The sequence below is a fragment of the Muscardinus avellanarius genome (assembly GCF_963383645.1).
Source record: "Muscardinus avellanarius genome assembly, chromosome: 16".
Taxonomy (NCBI): Eukaryota; Metazoa; Chordata; class Mammalia; order Rodentia; family Gliridae; genus Muscardinus; species Muscardinus avellanarius.
In genome coordinates, this window is record NC_137802.1 from 22,544,388 (window position 1) to 22,567,380 (window position 22,993).

The 22,993-nt window shown below is 53.7% G+C and overlaps 1 protein-coding gene across 1 annotated transcript in view; it reads left to right on the top strand.

Moving 5' to 3' along the window:
* Window positions 1–12,100: 12,100 nt before the first annotated feature.
* PITPNA (phosphatidylinositol transfer protein alpha) overlaps window positions 12,101–22,993 on the top strand; it is a gene marked incomplete at both ends in the record, with an annotated part of 58,277 nt that continues 47,384 nt past the window's right edge. The window contains 2 exons of the mRNA XM_080712806.1: window positions 12,101–12,120; window positions 15,732–15,762. Of these exons, the coding sequence (XP_080568932.1) occupies window positions 12,101–12,120; window positions 15,732–15,762 (51 nt within the window). The remainder of the gene's footprint in view (window positions 12,121–15,731; window positions 15,763–22,993) is intronic.

The following is a 22,993-nucleotide window of genomic DNA, read 5'->3' on the forward strand; positions in this document are numbered from 1 at the left end:
GGCATTGGAGCCTGCCATGATGCAAGGCTTGTGCTAGGGCCTCCGAGGTCGGGTCCGGAACTTGCTGAGGGGTTAGGCCGGTGCTGGGGTCAGCGAGGCCGGCATCGGAGCCTGCTGTGAGGCAAGGCCAGTGTTGGGGCCCCCGAGGACGGGACCGGAGCCTGCTGAGGGGTTAGGCCGGTGCTGGGGCCAGCAAGGCTGGCATCAGAGCCTGCCTTGAGGCAAGGCCGGTACTTGGGCCTCCGAGGCCAGGATGAGAGCCTGCCGAGGGGTTAGGCCGGTGCTGGGGCCAGCAAGGCTGGCATCGGAGCCTGCCTTGAGGCAAGGCCGGTACTGGGGCCTCCGAGGCCAGGATAAGAGCCTGCTGAGGGGTTAGGCCAGTGCTGGGGCCAGCGAGGCTGGCATCGGAGCCTGCCTTGAGGCATGACCAGTGCTGGGGCCTCCGAGGCCGGGATCGGAGCCTGCCGAGGGGTTAGGCCGGTGCTGGGGCCAGCGAGGCCGGCATCGGAGCCTGCCTTGAAGCAAGGCCGGTACTGGGGCCTCCGAGGCCAGGACAAGGGCCTGCCGAGGGGTTAGGCCAGTGCTGGGGCCAGCGAGGCCGGCATCGGAGCCTGCCGTGAGGCAAGGCCGGTACTGGGGCCTCCGAGGCCAGGATAAGAGCCTGCTGAGGGGTTAGGCCGGTGCTGGGGCCAGCGAGGCCGGCATCGGAGCCTGCCTTGATGCATGACCAGTGCTGGGGCCTCCAAATCCGGGATCGGAGCCTGCCAAGGGGTTAGGCCGCTGCTGGGGCCAGTGAGGCCGGCATCGGAGCCTGCCGTGAGGCAAGGCCGGTACTGGGGCCTCTGAGGTCAGGATAAGAGCCTGCCGAGGGGTTAGGCCGGTGCTGGGGCCAGCGAGGCCGGCAGCGGAGCCTGCCATGAGGCATGACCAGTGCTGGGGCCTCCGAGGCCGGGATAAGAGCCTGCCGAGGGGTTAGGCCGGTGCTGGGGCCAGCGAGGCCGGCAGCGGAGCCTGCCATGAGGCATGACCAGTGCTGGGGCCTCCGAGGCCGGGATCGGAGCATGCCGAGGGGTTAGGCCGGTGCTGGGGCCAGCGAGGCCGGCATCGGAGCCTGCTGTGAGGCAAGGCCGGTACTGGGGCCTCCGAGGCTGGGATCGGAGACTGCCGAGGGGTTAGGCCGGTGCTGGGGCTAGCGAGGCCGGCATCGGAGCCTGCCTTGAGGCAAGGCCGGTACTGGGGCCTCGAGGCCAGGATAAGAGCCTGCCGAGGGGTTAGGCCGGTGCTGGGGCCTCCAAGGCCAGGATAAGAGCTTGCCGAAGGGTTAGGCCGGTGCTGGGGCCAACAAGGCCGGCAGCGGAGCCTGCCGTGAGGCATGACCAGTGCTGGGGCCTCCGAGGCCGGGATCGGAGCATGCCGAGGGATTAGGCCGGTGCTGGGGCCAGCGAGGCCGGCATCGGAGCCTGCCTTGAGGCAAGGCCGGTACTGGGGCCTCGAGGCCAGGATAAGAGCCTGCCGAGGGGTTAGGCCGGTGCTGGGGCCAGCGAGGCCGGCATCGGAGCCTGCCATGAGGCAAGGCCGGTACTGGGGCCTCCAAGGCCAGGATAAGAGCTTGCCGAGGGGTTAGGCCGGTGCTGGGGCCAACGAGGCCGGCAGCGGAGCCTGCCGTGAGGCATGACCAGTGCTGGGGCTTCCGAGGCCGGAATCGGAGCATGCCGAGGGGTTAGGCCGGTGCTGGGGCCAGCGAGGCCGGCATCGGAGCCTGCCGTGAGGCAAGGCCGGTACTGGGGCCTCCGAGGCCAGGATAAGAGCCTGCCGAGGGGTTAGGCCGGTGCTGGGGCCAGCGAGGCCGGCATCGGAGCCTGCCTTGAGGCATGACCAGTGCTGGGGCCTCCGAGGCCGGGATCGGAGCCTGCCGAGGGGTTAGGCCGGTGCTGGGGCCAGCAAGGCCGGTATCGGAGCCTGCCTTGAGGCAAGGCCGGTACTGGGGCCTCCGAGGCCAGGACAAGAGCCTGCCGAGGGGTTAGGCCAGTGCTGGGGCCAGTGAGGCCGGCATCGGAGCCTGCCTTGAGGCAAGGCCGGTACTGGGGCCTCCGAGGCCGGGATCGGAGCCTGCCGAGGGGTTAGGCCGGTGCTGGGGCCAGCGAGGCCGGCATCGGAGCCTGCCTTGAGGCAAGGCCGGTACTGGGGCCTCGAGGCCAGGATAAGAGCCTGCCGAGGGGTTAGGCCGGTGCTGGGGCCAGCGAGGCCGGCATCGGAGCCTGCCATGAGGCAAGGCCGGTACTGGGGCCTCCAAGGCCAGGATAAGAGCTTGCCGAGGGGTTAGGCCGGTGCTGGGGCCAACGAGGCCGGCAGCGGAGCCTGCCGTGAGGCATGACCAGTGCTGGGGCTTCCGAGGCCGGAATCGGAGCATGCCGAGGGGTTAGGCCGGTGCTGGGGCCAGCGAGGCCGGCATCGGAGCCTGCCGTGAGGCAAGGCCGGTACTGGGGCCTCCGAGGCCAGGATAAGAGCCTGCCGAGGGGTTAGGCCGGTGCTGGGGCCAGCGAGGCCGGCATCGGAGCCTGCCTTGAGGCATGACCAGTGCTGGGGCCTCCGAGGCCGGGATCGGAGCCTGCCGAGGGGTTAGGCCGGTGCTGGGGCCAGCGAGGCCGGCATCGGAGCCTGCCTTGAGGCAAGGCCGGTACTGGGGCCTCGAGGCCAGGATAAGAGCCTGCCGAGGGGTTAGGCCGGTGCTGGGGCCAGCGAGGCCGGCATCGGAGCCTGCCGTGAGGCAAGGCCGGTACTGGGGCCTCCGAGGCCAGGATAAGAGCCTGCCGAGGGGTTAGGCCGGTGCTGGGGCCAGCGAGGCCGGCATCGGAGCCTGCCTTGAGGCATGACCAGTGCTGGGGCCTCCGAGGCCGGGATCGGAGCCTGCCGAGGGGTTAGGCCGGTGCTGGGGCCAGCAAGGCCGGTATCGGAGCCTGCCTTGAGGCAAGGCCGGTACTGGGGCCTCCGAGGCCAGGACAAGAGCCTGCCGAGGGGTTAGGCCAGTGCTGGGGCCAGTGAGGCCGGCATCGGAGCCTGCCTTGAGGCAAGGCCGGTACTGGGGCCTCCGAGGCCGGGATCGGAGCCTGCCGAGGGGTTAGGCCGGTGCTGGGGCCAGCGAGGCCGGCATCGGAGCCTGCCTTGAGGCAAGGCCGGTACTGGGGCCTCGAGGCCAGGATAAGAGCCTGCCGAGGGGTTAGGCCGGTGCTGGGGCCAGCGAGGCCGGCATCGGAGCCTGCCATGAGGCAAGGCCGGTACTGGGGCCTCCAAGGCCAGGATAAGAGCTTGCCGAGGGGTTAGGCCGGTGCTGGGGCCAACGAGGCCGGCAGCGGAGCCTGCCGTGAGGCATGACCAGTGCTGGGGCTTCCGAGGCCGGAATCGGAGCATGCCGAGGGGTTAGGCCGGTGCTGGGGCCAGCGAGGCCGGCATCGGAGCCTGCCGTGAGGCAAGGCCGGTACTGGGGCCTCCGAGGCCAGGATAAGAGCCTGCCGAGGGGTTAGGCCGGTGCTGGGGCCAGCGAGGCCGGCATCGGAGCCTGCCTTGAGGCATGACCAGTGCTGGGGCCTCCGAGGCCGGGATCGGAGCCTGCCGAGGGGTTAGGCCGGTGCTGGGGCCAGCAAGGCCGGTATCGGAGCCTGCCTTGAGGCAAGGCCGGTACTGGGGCCTCCGAGGCCAGGACAAGAGCCTGCCGAGGGGTTAGGCCAGTGCTGGGGCCAGTGAGGCCGGCATCGGAGCCTGCCTTGAGGCAAGGCCGGTACTGGGGCCTCCGAGGCCGGGATCGGAGCCTGCCGAGGGGTTAGGCCGGTGCTGGGGCCAGCGAGGCCGGCATCGGAGCCTGCCTTGAGGCAAGGCCGGTACTGGGGCCTCGAGGCCAGGATAAGAGCCTGCCGAGGGGTTAGGCCGGTGCTGGGGCCAGCGAGGCCGGCATCGGAGCCTGCCATGAGGCAAGGCCGGTACTGGGGCCTCCAAGGCCAGGATAAGAGCTTGCCGAGGGGTTAGGCCGGTGCTGGGGCCAACGAGGCCGGCAGCGGAGCCTGCCGTGAGGCATGACCAGTGCTGGGGCTTCCGAGGCCGGAATCGGAGCATGCCGAGGGGTTAGGCCGGTGCTGGGGCCAGCGAGGCCGGCATCGGAGCCTGCCGTGAGGCAAGGCCGGTACTGGGGCCTCCGAGGCCAGGATAAGAGCCTGCCGAGGGGTTAGGCCGGTGCTGGGGCCAGCGAGGCCGGCATCGGAGCCTGCCTTGAGGCATGACCAGTGCTGGGGCCTCCGAGGCCGGGATCGGAGCCTGCCGAGGGGTTAGGCCGGTGCTGGGGCCAGCAAGGCCGGTATCGGAGCCTGCCTTGAGGCAAGGCCGGTACTGGGGCCTCCGAGGCCAGGACAAGAGCCTGCCGAGGGGTTAGGCCAGTGCTGGGGCCAGTGAGGCCGGCATCGGAGCCTGCCTTGAGGCAAGGCCGGTACTGGGGCCTCCGAGGCCGGGATCGGAGCCTGCCGAGGGGTTAGGCCGGTGCTGGGGCCAGCGAGGCCGGCATCGGAGCCTGCCGTGAGGCAAGGCCGGTACTAGGGCCTCCAAGGCCAGGATAAGAGCTTGCCGAGGGGTTAGGCCGGTGCTGGGGCCAACGAGGCCGACAGCGGAACCTGCCGTGAGGCATTACCAGTGTTGGGGCCTCCGAGGCTGGGATTGGAATCCTGCCAAGGGGTTAGACCGGTGCAGGGGCCAATGGCCAGCATCGGAGCCTGGCGTGAGTCAAGTTCACTCCTGCGGCCTCCAAGGTCGGGACCAAAGCCAGCTTAGGGGTTTGACCGGTTCAGGGGCCAGCGAGACCAGAACTGGGTCCTCCCATGAGGCAAGGCTGCTGCTTGAGCCAGCGAGGTCTGGATCAGTCCACTGAGTAGCCAGGCCACTACTGGGACCATCAAGAGTGGGATTGGTACTTGCAACGCAGCATGCACAGAGAAATATCGCAGAAAATATAAATCAGACGCTTCTCTTAATCAGCAATAACTAGGAGGAAAAGGGCAACAGGAAGAGGTTGAGCTATAGAAAGGGCCCTATAGTGAAGCAACTAATGTGACCAATCAGAGGGTATGCAATACTGGAGGACGGAGCCTCTTTAAAACGCAGGAGGTACATAAACAAATGTATCAAAGTAAATCACCAAAGAAGTGTGGGATGGAGGGAGAGGGAGGGAATGGGACGGGACTACAATGCACCAATTTAAAAAATAAATTAATTAAAAAAAATAGGAAATTGGGCTGTGGCTGTAGCTCAGAGGCAAAAGAGCAGTGGGCTCTTGGTCACAATTGCCCCTGGGCAGGAAGGGTCCTCAAGTGGCTCCCAATACACAGGACAGAGGGACAGTTCTGTCCTTGACATTCAAGGTCGCACTCGTAGCTGGGCCTGTGCGCCACCTCACCTCACACCCAGCTCTAGCCCACACCCCCTGCTCCGGCCCCCCAATCCTGGTGCCTCCTGCCTGCCTCGGTGCCCTTCCTGTGCTACCCCCCTAAGCCATTCCCTCTCCCTGTCCTAAGATGCTCTGTCAACTGCTCCGACCTCCCCCAGTCACGCACACAGCCCCCTTACCACAGGCTGCCTTGAGTTGTGGGGGACAGTTTTTTGCAAGCAGGAGCTTTTTTTTTTTTTTTTTTTTTTTTTTTGCGGGTCTGGGGATGGAACTCAGGGGCATTTGACCTCCGAGCTACACCCCCTGCCCTATTTTATATTCTTTATTTTGAAACCGGGTCTCACTGAGTTGCAGAGGGCCTCACTAAGTAGCTGAGGCTGTCCGCGAACCGCGATCCTCCAGGTCTCAGCCTCCCAAATGCTGGGATTACAAGCGTGCGCCACCACGCCTGGCAGCAGGAGCTATTTCATGAGCTCCGGAGGCTGGGAGCTAGTCCTCATGAATTTGGATTTTCATTTCCCCAGTGCCCAGCCCGGCCCTCCAATCTCACATCCCCTAGGCTCTCATCACAGAGGAGCCAGTTTAGCAATAGTTCTTCTCTTTCCTGTCTCAGTCTAAAAATCGCCTCTCCAAGGGCCTTCCCTGACCACCCAAATGAGGCCAGACATGCACTTCATCTTCCTTGTGACATCTGTCAATACCGAAAGCCACTGCTGTATTTGTTTATATTATACCTCCCTCCACTCAGCAAGGGAAGGATCTTGTTTTGCTGGGTCACCCCTGTATCCTCAGTGCCTAGAAGAAGGCCTAGAGCAGGGCCAGGGTGCTCAATCAATATTTACTGAGTGAATGAGTTAAAAGTATTTTCCCAAACTAGAGTGCTAGTTCCCAGGGGATGGGATTTGGTTACTTCCTGGAGTGAGCAGCACGGGGCATTTGCTAAAGAATGACTCATTGTGTAATGATTCATTACACGCTTGTAATCCCAGCATTCAGGAGGCTGAGACAGGAGGATCACAGTTCAAGGACAGCCTCAGCTACTTAGTGAGGCCCTTTGCAACTCAGTGAGACCCTGTATCAAAATAAAGAATAAAAAATAGGCCTGAGAGGTGTCGCTCGGAGATAGAATGCCCCTCAGAGATAGAATTCCATCCCCAGTACCGCAAAAAAAAAAAAAAAAAAAAAAAAAAAAGATTCATTGAAGCCGGGTGGTGCAGGCATGTAATCCTAGTACTTTGGAGGCTGAGACAAGAGGATCACAGGTTCAACTTTGAGACCAGTGTGCAGTAACTTAGGAAGATCCTGTTTCAAAATAAAAAAATAAAAAGGGCATTTGGGAGGCTGAGACCGGAGGATCACGGTTCGTGGACAGCCTCAGCTACTTAGTGAGGCCCTCTGCAAGTCAGTGAGACCTGGTTTCAAAATAAAGAATAAAAAATAGGGCAGGGGGTGTAGCTCGGAGGTTGAATGCCCCTGGGTTCCATCCCCAGACCCGGAAAAATAAATAAATAAATAAATAAATAAATAAAATAAAAATAAATAAAAAGGGCTGGGGGGATAGCTCAGAGGTAGAATGCCTCCAAGTTCAATCCCCAGTATTGCAAATAAATAAGTAAATAAATGATTAATTGATAACTATGTAGGGTAAAAGTCCTATACTTTAGGGTCAGGGAACAGGGGCCAGGCCATTTCATCATGGCCTTTAGATCATCCTGTCTACTTTCTTGTCCTTCCCTTGAGGTGCTAGGCTTGAATTCCTGGGGCTAGCCTCGTTCCCATTCTAGGACACAATGAAAGAGTACTCAATACATGTGATCCTCGGGGCAGCCTGGGCACCAGGCTTGGCCTGACAGCAGGATGGCCCCTGTTCTACCCTCCCTCCCCACGCCCGAAGTCCTCAGTGCCCAAGTGCTCCCTGAGCACTCACTGAAGACAGTACTGTGCCCAGGAGCCAGGCCACACTCCTCTCCCACTCTTCTCATCTTCTCAGCCAATTAGCCAACAGTCTTCTTGCTTTTTTTTTTTCTTTTTATCTTCAGGCCTTCCCTCTGCCGCCCCCCAGCCCCAGAGTGAGCCTTGTGCCCTGAACCTGTCATTGCCCCCAGCTTTAAATGTCCTCTGTGGCCCTGAGGGCGGACTCCACATACCTGGCCACCACCCACCAGGAAACCAGTCCTCCTTCGCCTCCTGCAGCTTGGCCTCCAAACTTGATGCACCCGTCACTGCTTTTGGATCCCCAATGCATCATGCTGTCCTTGTTCGCAGCCCTCCCCTTCCCTCCTTCCTCCAGGCTGTCCTCCCTATCTCCCCTCCAGTGTGGCCCACCACATCAGTTCCTGCTGCTGAAATTCTCACCTCTCTAGGGTCATCATCGACCCACCCTCCCGGTGACCCTGAGTTCCTCAAGGGCCAGATGGGATCTGCTCTGTCCACCCCTCAACAAAAGCACAGGCTCTGGTACTGACAGGCACTCAGCAAATATTTATTGGATAAATGACATTTCAAGCCGGGCGTGGTGGTGCACGCTCCTAATCCCAGCATTCGGGAGGCTGAGAGAGGATCGCGGATCGCGGACAGCCTCAGCTGCTTAGTGAGGCCCTCTGCAATTTAGTGAGACTCGGTTTCAAAATAAAGAATAAGCCGGGCGTGGTGGCGCAGGCTTGTAATCCCCGCGCTTGGGAGGCGGAGACAGGAGGATCGCGCAGGTGCGCTGGTTTAGGAGACCCTGTTTCCAAATAAAAATATAAAATAGGTCTGGGAGTGTAGCCCGGAGGTAGAAGGGCTTCCAGGAACCCCAGTACCACCAAATAAATAAAGAAATAAAGAAAGATTTAAAAAAAATAGGGCAGAGGCCAGGTGTGGTGGCGCACACTTGTAATCCCCGCGCTTGGGAGGCAGAGACAGGAGGATCGTGCAGGTTCGAAGCCAGACGCTCCGTGCTGGCTTAGGAGACCCTGTTTCCAAATAAAAATGTAAAAATAGGTCTGGGAGCGTAGCCCGGAGGTAGAAGGGCTTCCAGGAACCCCAATGCCACCAAAAAATAAAAATAAAAAATAGGGCAGGGGCTGTAGCTTGGAGGTCGAATGCCCCTGGGTTACATCCCCAGACCCGTAAAAAAAAAAAAAAATAAAAATAAAAAAGACATTTCACTATGACAGCTGAGTCAAAATCTCAACCTAATCACATGTAAGCTGTGGATTTGGGCAAATCTCTTAATTTCTGCTTTTTTCTCCTCACCTGTAAATGGGGATGGTAACAGCACCTTTCTGAGCCAGGTGTGATAGTGCATACCTGTAATGCCAGAATTTGGGAGGCTGAGACAGGAAGATTGCAGGTTTGAGGCCAGCCTCCTCAATGCCCAGCTCTAAAAATATTTTTATTTATTTATTTATTTTTATTTTTTATTTTTGGTGGTACTGGAGGTGGAACCTAGAGGCTTTCTACCTCCAGGCTATACTCCCAAACCCATTTTATACTTTATTTGGAAACAGGGTCTCACTAAGTTGCAGAGAGCCTCACTCAGTAGCTGAGGCTGGCTTCGAACCTTAAGATGGGCGTGGTGGCGCACACTTGTAATCCCAGCATTTGGGAGGCTGAGGCGGAGGAAACTGGTTCAAGGACAGCCCCAGCTACTACTTAGTGAGGCCCTTTGGAATTCAGTGAGACCCTGTTTCAAAATAAAGAATAAAATAGGGCTGGGGGGTGTAGCTCAGAATTAGAATGCCCAGACATATTGGCGCACATCTGTAATCCCAATACTTGGGAGGCTGAGACAGGAGGATCGCAGGTTCAAGGCCAGCTTCAGCAACTTAGTGAGACCCTATTCAAAATAAAACATTAAATAGGACTGAGGGTATAGTTTGTGCCAGTATTGGAAAATTGCTTTGGTATTAATTTCAAATATGTAATAAGTAGTCAGGGCCTGGGTGCTGTGCAGGGACCCAGGCAGGGAGGGGCAGCAGCTGTTACAGTGCAGAGTGCCCCTCTCTCTCTTTGCCCTTCATTCTAATGATTAACCTATAGTAAAAGCCTTAGAGACAAAGCCTTTGGCCCTAAAATGCATGGAGGCAGCCAGTGCCTCTGTTTACCTCCTCTCCCCTGTGACCTGGCCTAGGTATAGGAAAGGTTAACTCCATGTGCTGCTTTGAAGCCCCCCTAGTTGATGAGCAACCAATACTGCCCAACACAAAAGAGGCAACGTCCAGGTAGATTATTGACCCCTGTACTTGGTAAGTGCACTGTCCAGATACAAAAGGCACCACCTGCCTGAGGAATAAGTTACTAGCTCATTGTCTTGGTAACGCTGATAAGAAGATACCAATACAAAACCTATTAAAAAGCTGGGGTCCCGAAAAGGGGTCAGAGTTCCATTTTCGGGCTCTCCAGCATGTGTGTCAGCATGCTGCTTTTTCTTTCTCTATTTCCTACTGATTGTGTGTGTGTGTGTGTGTGTGTGTGTGTGTGTGTGTGGTACAGGGGTTGGAACCCAGGGGCCTTCTATCTCTGGGCTATACTCCCAGATTTATTTTATATTTCTTTGGAAACAGAGTTGAGAGCCTCACTAAGTAGCTGAGGCTGGCTTCCAACCTGTGCGAGCCTCCTGTCTCCGCCTCCCAAACGCAGGGATTACAAGCGTGCGCCACCACTTCCGGCTCCTACTGATTTTGTAATAAAGACTTCTTAAAGCTGCACCAAGCTGCCATTAGTTTTAATTTTTATATTAAAAAAACTTTAGTTGAGCAGGGCGTGGTGGCACACGCTTGTAATCCCTGCGCTTGGGAGGCGGAGACAGGAGGATTGTGCAGGTTCGAAGCCAGCCTTGCTGGCTTAGGAGACCCTGTTTCCAAATAAAAATATAAAATAGGTCTGGGAGTGAGGTAGAAGGGTTTCCAAGAACCCCAGTACCACCAAAACCAAAACCAAAACCAAACCAAACAAAAAAAAAATTTTTAGTTGAATAAGAAAGAGCCCTCATCTCATAATATTTTTTTTGTGTGTGTGTGTGGTACTGGGGGTGGAACCCAGGGGCTTTCTACCTCCGGGCTACACTCCCAGACCTTTTTTATATTTTATTTGGAAACAGGGTCTCAGTAAGTTGCTGGAAGCCTGAGTAGCTGAGGCTGGCTTCGAACCCGTGCGATCCTCCTGTCTCAGCCTCCCAAGCGCGGGGATTACAAGCGTGTGCCACCACACCGGCTACCTCATAATATTTAAACTATAACATAGTTCAAAGGTAGAACGCCCCTGGGTTCAAACTCTGGTGCTACACACACACACACACACACACACACACACACACACACACACACACTAAAAATAGAAACTTATTTTGAGGTGCTGAGGATGGAGCCCAGGGCTTCCTGAGAGCTAATCAAGCTCTACCCCTGAGCAACACCCCACAGCTGTGCGCTTTGCTTTTATCTCCCCTTGGCACTGGGATGGAGGGAAACAGAGAGCCTGGTTTCTTTCTCTTTTTCTTTCTTCCTTCCTTTTTTTTTTTTTTTGTGGTACTGGGGATGGAACTCAGACATTCTACCTCCAAACGACACCCCCAGCCCTGTGTTTTCTTTCTTTCTTCTTTCTTCTTTCTTTCTTTCTTTCTTTTTTGCAGTACCAAAGATGGAACCCAGGGGCATTCTACCTACAAGCTACACCTCTGATGGTATTATTATTATTATTATTATTATTATTATTATTATTATTTATTTGCGGTACTGGGGATGGAACCCAGCAGCATTCTACCTCCATAGTTACACCCCCAGCCCTGTTTTTACTATTTATTTTGAAACAGGGTCTCACTGAGTTGCGAAGGGCCTCACTAAGTAGCTGAGGCTGGCCGAGAATCTATGTGATCCTCCTGTCTCAGCCTCCCAACTATTGGGATTACAAGCGTGCGCCACCACGCCCGACTCTTTTTCTTTTTTCTTTCTTTCTTTTTTTTTTTTTTTTTTTTTTTTTTGGTGGTACTGGGGTTCCTGGAAACCCTTTTACTTCCGGGCTACACTCCCAGACCTATTTTTATACTTTTTTATTTGGAAACAGGGTCTCTTACGCCAGCGCGGGGGGCTTCGAACCTGCGCCATCCTCCTGTCTCCGCCTCCCAAGTGCGGGAATGACAAGCGTGCGCCACCACGCCCGGCTTTTTTCTTTTTTTTGACACAACGTTTTCCTGGATCTCAACCCACCCGGGAGGTCCGATCACACAGGTGCATCGTTCCTGCTGCAGAAGACGATTCCCGCCGAACTCTGCGCACACCTCAACGACAGCTCCGCCTCTGCCCGGGTCTCGCGTACACCCGGGCCCACCTCCGAGGCCCGCGGCCCCGAGGCCCACTTAAGGACCTGGGGGCGGGGCCCGGGGAGGCCCCGCCCCGTGAGGTCAGCGCGCAGCGCTGCGTGTGACGCCCTGGTTGCCGCAGAGACGCCCCGCCCCCGCGCGGCGCTGCGGAACCCGAGCTCCGGGCGGCGGCGGCGGCGGCGGCGGCGCGGGAGGCGGCGGGGCCGGGTCTGCAGGCGCTGGCACGGCGGCGGCCGCGGCGAAAGCAGCGGGGACGGAGCGCATCGCGACGAAGGCGCACAGGCAGCCGGGCCGGGCCGGGCCACGGGGACAGCGGCCGCCGGGCAGCGGGCGGGAGGCCGGGCGGGCAGCGGGCAGCCGCGGAGCCGCGAAGCGACATGGTGCTGCTCAAGGAGTAGTGAGTGACCGGCCGGCGGTGCGAACGCCAGGAGGAAGGGAGGGTTGGGGATGCCGACCAGGGAGGCCGGTGGCCCGGTGGTGGGGAGGAGAGCGCCGCACGGGCTGTTGGGCGGCCCAGGAGGGGCACGGGGGACATCGGGGGCCAGACAGGGCCTGAGGAGGGGCCCCAGGAGCTAGAGAGAGCCGGCCAGCACCCGAGATGGGGCCCAACGGGCAGTGAGGGCCGAACAGGCCTGAGGAGAGGCCGAGGGGACAGTGGGGGCCGGCTGGGCCTCAGGTGGGGTCAAGGGGACAGTGAGACTGGGCAGGGCGTGAGGAGGGGCACTGGATGTGGTGTGGGGTAGCCCTGCGTGGGAGCTGAGGGATGTAGGAACCAGCCAGGACTGCAGAGGGGCTGAGAGGATCGTGGGTGAGGAAGTTGTCCTCTCAGGGACCGAGAAACAGCGGGACAGCCAAGGCTGGTGAGCTGGCCATCCTGAGGAGGGGTTTGAGGCCTTAAGGGCCAGGGAAGATCAGACAAGTAAGACTGCTCCTGGACTGGGGTTGAGGTGAAGGAGGGGTGCTGAAGCAGAACCTGGTGTATGGAGAATGGCTACCAGGGCAGCAGGACTAGGATTATAATAACTGGACACAGGAGAAGGAGTAGGGGGTCCAAGACAGGGGAAGGGAAATAGAGATGGGGGACAAAGTGACATGGTGCTCAAGTAGTAAGTGCAGAAGAGGAGGCACTCAGAAAAAGCTTGGGATGACTGCTTCAGACATGGGGACACTTGGGTGAGGAGTCCAGAAGATATTGGCTGGTGTTTGAAGTGATGTGAGGGAGTTATGTTGATGGAGAGGGCCAGGAAGTTCCAGGCATAGAGGATAACCCAGAAAGAGAGTGTGTTTGTGAATGAATATCTCTCCTATTGGAGGTGGCAGGGACCAAGGCAAGGGTAGCCTCTCTAGGGGATTCTTGTTCTTGGTGCAAAGAGATGGGGGAAATTGTTTTGAGGAATTGAGGAGGTTTTCATAAAGCCATTAATTAAGGAGAGACAGCAAAGGGTGAAAGAGTTCTCAAGTAATACCTTGGAGTATTACTGTTGATTTCTGGCAGGGTTTATAGGAAGATGGGTTTGCTTCTGAAGTCCAGGGGATTGGATGGCAGGAGTGGATGTTTGGACTATTAAGTCTTTCAAATACAAGGTGACCCCTCCTTGAAGCTCCTGGTTCCAATAAACACCACAGGACATCTCCTCTCCCCAAACCAAAGAGATTGGATGTGTATGTGGGCAGAAACTATACCTGGAGGGAGGAGGGCAAGTGAGCAACATTGGGCCAGAAGCCCAGAAAGTCCAGAAGTGGGAGATGTCCAAATAGAGTGAGACTTGTGAAACTGTCTTGGGAGCCAGGCGGTGTGCAGAGGGCTCTTCCCATGTTGTCAGTGAAGGGACTTTGTCCATCCCCACGCAGCTTGCTCCTTGCAGATGTTTAGGACATAGTGTGGAGTTTGGATAGCAGAGGAAGTAGAGACCCAGGTGTCATTCCAACTTGACGGCTCATGTGAAGAGCATTATTTGGAGGCCCCGTCACCTCTGTTTCTTGACACCCTGGTGTTAACCCAGCCAGTGCTTTATGTGGTAGGATGCCAAGGTTCTCCAAGAAGGAGAACATGGTGCATTTTAATCTTGTGTCCAAACTAGCAGGTTTTCCTTTTTTTTTTCCCTGATTCTCTTTTTCTATTCCTAGATGAGGCCTAGAATCTGTAGAAATCTGTAGTTTTGAAAAGAAGGTCAGGCAGGCAAGGAAGGGCCCTTCAGAAGAGATCTGAGTGAGTTCTGAAGGGAGGTACTCCTTTCCCGTTCTTTGTTTCTCTCTCCTTGAAGCCTGCCAGGGAAAGGCTCCAGGTACTGGCGATGCAGATCCTGCCTGTGTTTCCTTCCTGCCCCGCTGGTACCCTGTGTGTGCGCGTCCCTGGGCAGGGGACAGGGCGGGAGGGGGGCATCTGAGGCACTTGGCTGTGGCTGCAGCACTGCAGCTCTGGGCAGGGTGCAAGTGAAGGTCACACGGTAGTGAGTATGGTTCCAGTCTCATCCCAGCTGTGCCTCTGTGGGCTATCTTTTGGAATTGTACCCTATTGCAGCTGAAGTGGTTTTGTTTCCAGGGAGCATGGGAGAAATGTTTGGGTGTGCAGCTGTAATGGAAGCAGCCTCAGAGCATCCTGTGAGAAATTGGCCAGTCCCAGTCTCTTTTGGGGGGAGACTAGGATGTGAAGGTTGTACTTGTTGGTTTTTCTCAACACTTCCTCTAACAGGATTCTCCATGATTCAGTTTCTGCAAATTCTTGGATCTGATTTTTGCTGTGTTCTTGAAGATAAAAGGCATATTGTTTTCTAGGAAGTTTCTTCTGAGGATGCAGAAATTCTGGCCTCGAACTTGGGAGTACTTTTCTGCTCTGTTGGCTTTCTCTAACAGGAAGAGTGCGTTATGGCAGCATCCAGTAAACTGGAGGATTTACATTATTTGGGTAGTTCTGGAGGAAGGGAGTTAGTAGCAGGCAGGGAAGACGTGGAGCCCATTTTGTCTTTCCTATAACTTTTCTGCTCAGTGCCTGGCTCAGTTTTCCTCATACCCCTCTACGTGCTTGCTTCCCGGGGGGACCTTTGTCCAACTAGAAAAGAGCTAGCTATTTACCAGCCTGGAGAAAGGAGCCCACTGCATAGGAAGGGGGACACAGCAGCTCATGCTTCACCAAGCAAGCACACAAGATGCAGAAGGGCCCAGCAGGTTCCAGCAAGGCTCTGAGGTCTGAGAAGCTAAGCTTGGGAACTGGCATAACTTGCAGGAACACAGCCAAGGCTTTTCCTCTCAGCTCTGACCTCACAGCATTGAACCAGGAGTCGGCCATTGGTCTGCGTTGCAAGTGCAAGCCACCAGAGAACTGCCTCTAGCCTCTTGCCTCTGCAAAATTCTGGCCCTTATGGGGACTTTGCTGGCCATGGTTCCCCACCAGGTTATTGGTGATACCTCCAGAAACGGGTGGTTTTTGAAATGGAGAAGAAGAAAAGAAAGGGGTCAGTTGGGGTGCCTTTGGACAGCTTCTGGAGGTCATGGCACAGGTCAGGCGACCTCTTTTGGTGGCTTTGTGGTAGTAGCTTATATTGTAATAGCCTCTCCCAGAGCAGAGGTGGTTAGGGTGACTCGACTTCCCACGGCACTTGGCCCCTTCCCAGCCTTTTGCCTTTAATGCTGTTGGGAGGTTGGCTCCATAGACATATAAAGCCCCAGGATCTGATTCTTTGGGTTTGATTCCTCATCGTGGTGGGTCAATCGGTGTTAACCTCTGTCTTAGACTGGGTGGTAAGTCTTGCTGGGGGAGAGATGGGTGAGGAAGGGGGTGAGTGTGAGTCAGAGACCTGGGAAGCAGCTTGGGGAGCTGTGTTTGCCCTGAGCCACAAGGTTCTCAATGGCTGCCAGAAGGGCACAGAGGATCTGAGCCTTGAAGGCTCCGAGGGCCATTTCCTGTTGGATTTTCGTCAGTGTAGTATTGTATATAACAAAATGTGGAATACTCTTCTAACCCAAGGTTTTAAGAGCCTGAAGTTGATACTCTCTCTCCCTCTCTTGTAGTCGAGTCATCCTGCCTGTGTCTGTAGATGAGGTAAGTCCCTTTTCTTTTTTGTACATAGTTGTAGGTACATTCTTGTGACCATTGGCTCAGTGGCCATACTCTTCATATAGTTTTCATAGAAATAATTGTGCTCAAGCCAGGCATGGTGGCACACACTTGTAATCCCAGTGCTTGGGAAGCTGAGATAGGAAGATCGCAGGTTCGCAGCCAGCCTCAACTACTTAGCTGCCCTCTGCAGCTTAGTGAAACTCTGTTTCAAAATAAAGAATAAGAAATAGGGCTGGGGGTGTAGCTTGGAGGTAGACTCTGGGTTCAATTCCTAATACCGCAAAAAAAAAAAAAATTTTTTTTTTGTGCTCAATGTGAATTTTCCAGCCACTGCTTTCAGTTGAAGGAAGGCACTTATTTGGTATAGCTGGGCAGCTGTGTGCAGCCTGCCCTAAACTGTGAGCATGCTGGAGGACTATGACCAGGGACTAAACCAGCCCCTTTTACCTGCTGGGACTGCGCCTTTTTGGGGACATGTTATTGATAGGATTGCCTGTGTGCCTTGCTGGGTCCTCCCTGACTCTGGGAAGTGCGCATGGCTCTCTCTGGTTTTGCAACAAACTAGCCAGGGCCAGACATCTCCCAGGCTCTCCCTAGCCACTCTGGGTGACTGCTAGAAAGACCTAGACATTGAAGCTTCCTTTAAGGAGGGCAGGGAATGATAAACGAGCTGTGCTCACTCTCTGTCCTTTTATGGCCCCTGGGTCTGAAGTCCTGCGTGTTGGGATCCGGTGGCAGGATTTGCCATAAGAAGGTTCAGAGGCCTTGCTGACTCAGAGCTGGGCTCAGGGACAGCAGAAACTGTGGCGGAGCCTCCCTTGACCCACCCTCTCTGAACTTCCTCCACTCTCCCCTCCTGGCTCAGCCTTTGCTTCCTTTTGAATCTCAGTGCCCCACTCGGCTTCCAAACTCAAGTTTGGGTGAAGTTTGTTAGCCAGCAAAGTGCCCTCAGTATATGGGGTTCCATCTCTTTTTTTGGGGGGGGGGTTTCTATCTCCCTTTCCTGCATTGGCTTTGATAACTCCCCCTCAGTTCCAAATAGGAACTGGAACTTTGAAAAATGAAATCAGAGCTGGGCGTGGTGGCGCTTGTAATCTCAGTACTTGGGAAGCTGAGACAGGAGGATTGCAGGTTCTCAGCCACCCTCAGCTACTTAGTGAGGCCCTCTGCAACTTAGTGAGACCCTGTTTCAAAATAAAGAATAAAAAATAGGGCTGGGGGTGTAGCTTGGAGGTGAATCCAAGGTTCAATCCCCAGTACAGAAATTAATTAAATGGATAAGGTGAACAGAGGTCAACAGTACTCCTCAGATGAGACAGATATGCAAGCTTCTTGGCCCCCAAGAGGGGCGTGCAGGCAGTGGTCTAGAGGATTGTCTCCAATAGTGACCTCCGTGTCTGATAAGAGCTTTGGAAACCTGGGGGAGGGAGACAGAGGTGAACTTGAACATGATCTGGGGGCTCTGAGATGTGCAGATAGGAGAAGTGAGAAAAGCTGGGTGCAGTGGTACATGCCTGTGCACTAGGTACTTGGGAGGCCGAGGCAGGAAGATCACTTGAGTCTCAGGGCTCGAGGCCAGCCTGGGCAACATAGTGAGACCCCATCTGAAAAACGAGAGAGAGAAACAAGACTGGGGAAACTGGGGGAAAGAAGAGGGGCTGGATAGATTCTATGATACCTGAAAGCGCCTGAGATGTACCTGGGGACTGGGAACCAGGTGTCTGAGCTGACAGGTGTTGACTTTGGGAAGAGAGTTAAGCCACCTCCTTTTGGGGCCTTGCTGACATCATCATCATCATCATCATCATCATTATCTGGTACTGGGGATTGAACCCAAGCTCATTCTACCTCTGAGCTACATCCCAACACTTTTACAAATATTTTTATTTTGAAACCGTCTCGTGAAGTTGCCAAGGGTCTCACTCAGTTGCTGAGGCTGGCCTCGAACCTGTGATCCTCATGTATCAGCCTCCCAAGTGTTGGGATTACAGGTGCATGCCACCATGCTTGGCTTCTTGCTGTCTTTGTTAAAAATAGCAACTGATTGCCAGGCGTGATAGCATAAGGTTGTAATCCCAGCATTTGGGAGGCTGAGATAGGAGGAGCATGGTTTACAGACAGCTTCAGCTACTTTGCAATTCAGTGAGACCCTGTTTCAAAATAAAGAATAAAGCTGGGCGTGGTGGCGCACGTTTGTAATCCCAGTATTTGGGAGGCTGAGACCAGGGGATTCCGGTTCACGGACAGCCTCAGCTACTTAGTGAGGCCCTCCACAACTTAGTGAGACCCTGTTTTAAATTAAAAAGAATAAAAAATAGGGCAGGGGGTGTAGCCCGGAGGTAGAATGCCCCTGGGTTCCATCCCCAGTTACACACACACACACACACACACACACACACACACACACACACTCTAAATAAATAAATAAATAATAAAGTAAAATAAAATAAGCCGGGCATGGTGGCGCATGCTTGTAATCCCCGCACTTGGGAGGCTGAGACAGGAGGATCACACAGGTTCGAAGCCAGCCTCAGCTACTTAGTGAGGCTCACGGTAACTTAGTGAGACCCTGTTTCCAAAAATAGGTCTGGGAGTATAGCCCGGAGGTAGAAAGCCTCTGGGTTCCACCCCAGTACCACCAAAAAAAAAAAATAAAAAGTAAAATAAAATAAAAAATAAAAAGTAAAGAATAAAAAAATAGGACTGGGGGTATAGCTCAGAGATAGAATGCCCCTGGGTTCCATCCCCACTACCACACACACACACACACACACACACACACACACACACACACACACAGCAACTGATATTTTCCTGAAGTGGAAGGCCCAGCACATCTAGCATGTCTCTTGCTGTGAAGTTTAGGAGGGTTGCAATGACTTTCTCTTTGCTGTATAAGATTCTCTCTCTTACCCTCCCATCAGGAAGATATTACCTAGGAACTTGGGGTTTTCTGAGTGTGGTGTCTCAGGGAAGAATGTAGAATGGAGCTTTTACAGGGTATTCTTTTTTTTTTTTTTCTTTTTTAGGGGGGTACTGAAGGTTGAACCCAGAGGCATTCTGTCTCTATGTTACACTCCCAGCCCTGTTATTTATTTATTTATTTACTTATTTATTTATTTATTTATTTATTTATTTATTTTGTTTGTCTTTTTGGTGGTATTGGGGTTCCTGGAAATCCTTCTACCTACGGGCTACGCTCCCAGACCTATTTTATACTTTTTTATTTGGAAACAGGGTCTCTTAAGCCAGTGCGGCTGGCTTCGAACCTGCGCAATCCTCCTGTCTCCGCCTCCCAAGCATGGGGATTACAAGTGTGCACCACCACGCCCGGCATTATTTTTTGTTTTGAAACAGGGTCTCATTAAATTGCTGAAGCTGACTTCAAACCTGCGATCCTCCTGTTTCAGCCTCCCAAATACTGGGAGCACACCTAGCTACGAGGGTTTCTTTCTCTTTATTTTCTTTTATGTTTTTTTCTTTTTCTTTTTCTTTTTTTTTTGTGGTACTGGTGATGAAACCCAGGGGCTTTCTACCTCCCAGACCTATTTTATATTTTACTTGGAAACAAGGTCTCACTAAGTTGCTGAGAGCCTCACTAAGTAGCTGAGGCTGGCTTCGAACCTGAGCAATCCTCCGCTCACAGCCTCCCAAGTACTGGGATTACAAGCACGCCACCACGCCAACTGTTTTTTTCTTTTGTTGTTCATAGGACTGTATTTTGAACTTATGTATACACATAGGTGGGGGGGGGGCAGACAAACCAGAAAGGCAGAGTTCTATTATCAGACTCTTATAAAAAAAAAAAAGAAAACACATTGAAAGTACAAATATAGACAGGTGTGGTGTACGCTTGTAATCCCAGTACTTGAGAGACTGAGACAGGAGCATCACAGGTTCAAAGCCAGCCTTAGCAACTTAGAAAGAGGCTTGCAGCAACCTAGTGAGACCCTGTTTCCAAATAAGAAATAAAATCAGGCTGGGGGATAGCTTGGATGTAGAATGCCTCTGGGTTCAATGCCTAGTACCAAAAGAAAAAAAAAGAAAGTACAAATACAAGCCAGATGTGGTATACATACTCCTAATGTATTTAGGAGGCTGAGACAGGAAGATGGCAGGTTTGAGACCTTTTTTCTTTTTCTTTTTGGCACTAGAGATGGAACCCAGGGGCATTCTACCTCTGAGCTACACCCCCAGCCCTATTTTTTATTCTTTATTTTGAAACAGGGTCTCACTGAGTTGCAAAGGGCCTCACTAAGTAGCTGAGGTTGTCCTTGAACCGTGATCCTCCTGTCTCAACCTCCCAAAGACAGGGATTACAGATGCGCACCCCCACGCCCGCCTGAGACCTTCCTTCTCCATGGACGGTGAGAACTGTTCGGAGCATCTCTCAGCCGCGAGGCTGGAGGGGTCAGAACCCCGACTGCTCTGGTTGGGCCAGGAGTGAAAGTTGAGAGGACTCAATATAAAAGCACCCACAACTGGCAGTTTGGATGTTTGTGATTTTTTTTTGTAGCCTTGAGGAGGCGGTGGGCAGGGTGGGGTAGTCAGAGCCTATAGAGTAAGCAAGAGCTTGGAAGGCAGTGCTGGATAAGATTCAACTCTTTCTGTGGAGACGGTCAGTCTGTTTTCTGCAAGAAAACACTGACGAGAAAGCAGCTTCTGGACTGCTCTTTTTTTGGGGGGATGGGTATTGGGGATTAAGCCCAGAGACTTATACCCCCAGCCCAATTTTATTTTTTATTTGGAAACAGCGTCTCACTAATTTGTACAGGGCCTTACTAAGTTGCTAAGGCTGGGCTTGGACCTCTGATCCTCCTGTTTCAGCCTTCCTAAATTGCCAAAGCTGGTCTCAAACCTGTGATCCTTTCATTTCAGCCTTCCAAGTACTGGGATTACAAGTATATGCCACCACTCCCAGCCCCCAACCCTTTTTATTTTTTGTTTTGAAACAGGGTCTTGCTAAATCGCTGAGGGTCTTGCTAAGCTGCTGAGGCTGGCCTTGAACCTGCAATCCTCCTGTCTCAGCCTCCCAAGTACTGGTACTGCAGGCATGTGTTGCCACGCCTGGCTGAAGCTGCTCTTCTGATGGCTTGAACCTTGATTCCAGAAGATCAGAAAATTCTTGGGTAGAGAGGCTGGAATAAAAATACATAAGGACTAACTCTCAAGAGTCTTCATCAGAGCCGGGTGTGGTGGCACATGCTTGTAATCCCAGCATTTGGGAAGCTGAGAGGAGGATTGCGGGTTTGTGGCCAGCCTCAGCTACTTAATGAGGCCCTCTGCAACTCAGTGTGACCCTGTTTCAAAATACAAAATAAAAAACTGGGCTGAGGGTAGAATTCTAGCTTAGAGGTAGAAGGCCACTGGGTTCAATTCCCAGCACCGCCCCCCCCACAGTCTTCATCAGGAACCCCTTCTTTTTTATTATTACTAATACAAAACTTTATTTAACAAAAAGTTTCATATGAAAATGTAAAAACCCAATTTTTGTGTCATAGTAAAATAGGCCTTTTGGAGAGGGGATTTTTGTTCAACAGCCATTATTATACTCATTGTTTAATGATGATACTATTTTCTCGTATTACCACTATTCCAATATTGTTCTGTTGCCCACTGGTTGCCATCTCCACACATTCCTCTATCACAAGATTCATAAAGGGATCAAAGCCCCATAATATTCCTTGGGCATGTCTGCCACCATTTAATTTCAGCGACAATTTCTTGTCCAGAAATTTTTTCAGCTTGGGAGGATGAGCTTCGCTCATGTTGCTGGGAGGCGTGCTCAGCGAGGCTTTGGAACCGAATTCTCAGCCTCTCTCACGGGACCCCTCTGACTGTTTCCCCGGGATAGCCCTAGTGACTGGTAGAGTCACTTCCTAAATTGGAGGCTGTGACTTGAGGCCTATGGAGGTTCTGATTTGGGGAAAAGAGAAAAAAAGAGGTTGTGTCTTTATAATCATCCTGATGGCCCAAATCAGTATTTGGGGCAGAATTAGCTTCTGGCAGGCCAGGGCCTTGGGACTAACACTGCCCAGGGTTTTTAGGCATTCTGTAACAGAGCAAGAAAGCCCTGGCTGTTAGACATGGGTGTGTCCACCAGAGACTCCGGGCTCAACCAGCCCACCTTCCACTGTGGGCAGGATTGTTTTTCTTCTCATTTCCAGAGATGGCACCATCCATCCCCCTGTGGTACCTGCCATGCCAGGGCTGTGTGGGTGGGACAACAGCTGTAATGTCTTTCATGACCTGTTTCACTATTTCTGGCCCACTCACTGTGTCTCCCTGGGTGCCCACATCCAAGATTGCCAAAGTGGCAGTCTCGTAGTGTTCCCCCCCCCCTTTTAGCCAAGTGTCTTAGTTTTTTAGGAACAAGAGAACAAATCTTAGGGGTTGGGAAGCATCATTATCCTAGGCCAGAGGAGTCTGGAATACTGGTATCCTTTAGATTCTTTATCTGATGTAATGGTCTGACCCCCACCCACCCCTGCTGCTACCCAGTCTGAGTCTGGCAGGTTGCCCGAGTCCAGAGCAACTGTGTTAAAGAAAGCCTCTAGCCAGGTGTGGTGGCACACGCTTGTAATTCCAATACTTGGGAGGCTGAGACAGGAGGATCCGGGTTTGCCACCAGCCTCAGCTACTTAGGCCCTCCAGAGTTTAGTGAGACCCTGTTTCAAAATAAAAAAATTGGGCTGGGGATGAAGCTCAGAGGTAATAATGCCCCTGGGTTCCATCTTCAGTACCGCCAAAAAAAAAAAAAAAAAAAAAGCCTCTAATGTGAAAAGTGTCTCTCCCTCATAACCTGTGCAGGCCTGACTTTTCCCTTTGGATTAACAAAACTGCCTTCACAGGTCTTGTTGGGATTAAAGGATCAGAATATCAAGAGAGATTAAAGGGGGAAGATGTTAGCCAATAGGCTGATCCTCTTAGAGCCTGCCCTCTGCTCCTTGCAGCCAAAGAGAAATCCAGTGAAGACAATTAGTCCTTGCCTGGGGTCCTCCTCCCCAAATAGCACCGCTAGCTAGCAACCCAGTCCCCTCCACTGGGCGCTGTCCCCGGCTGCCCTCTAGGATTGCTGAGCTAGGGGTTAGATGTCCTGTGAAACAAGAGTTCCTCCTCATTCTTAGGAAGCCGTGGCTCAGCCAAAGTTTGACCCACTAGATAGGGGTTTCACACGTATCTTACCTAGGGGGTGAAACTAGAAAGGCATGGG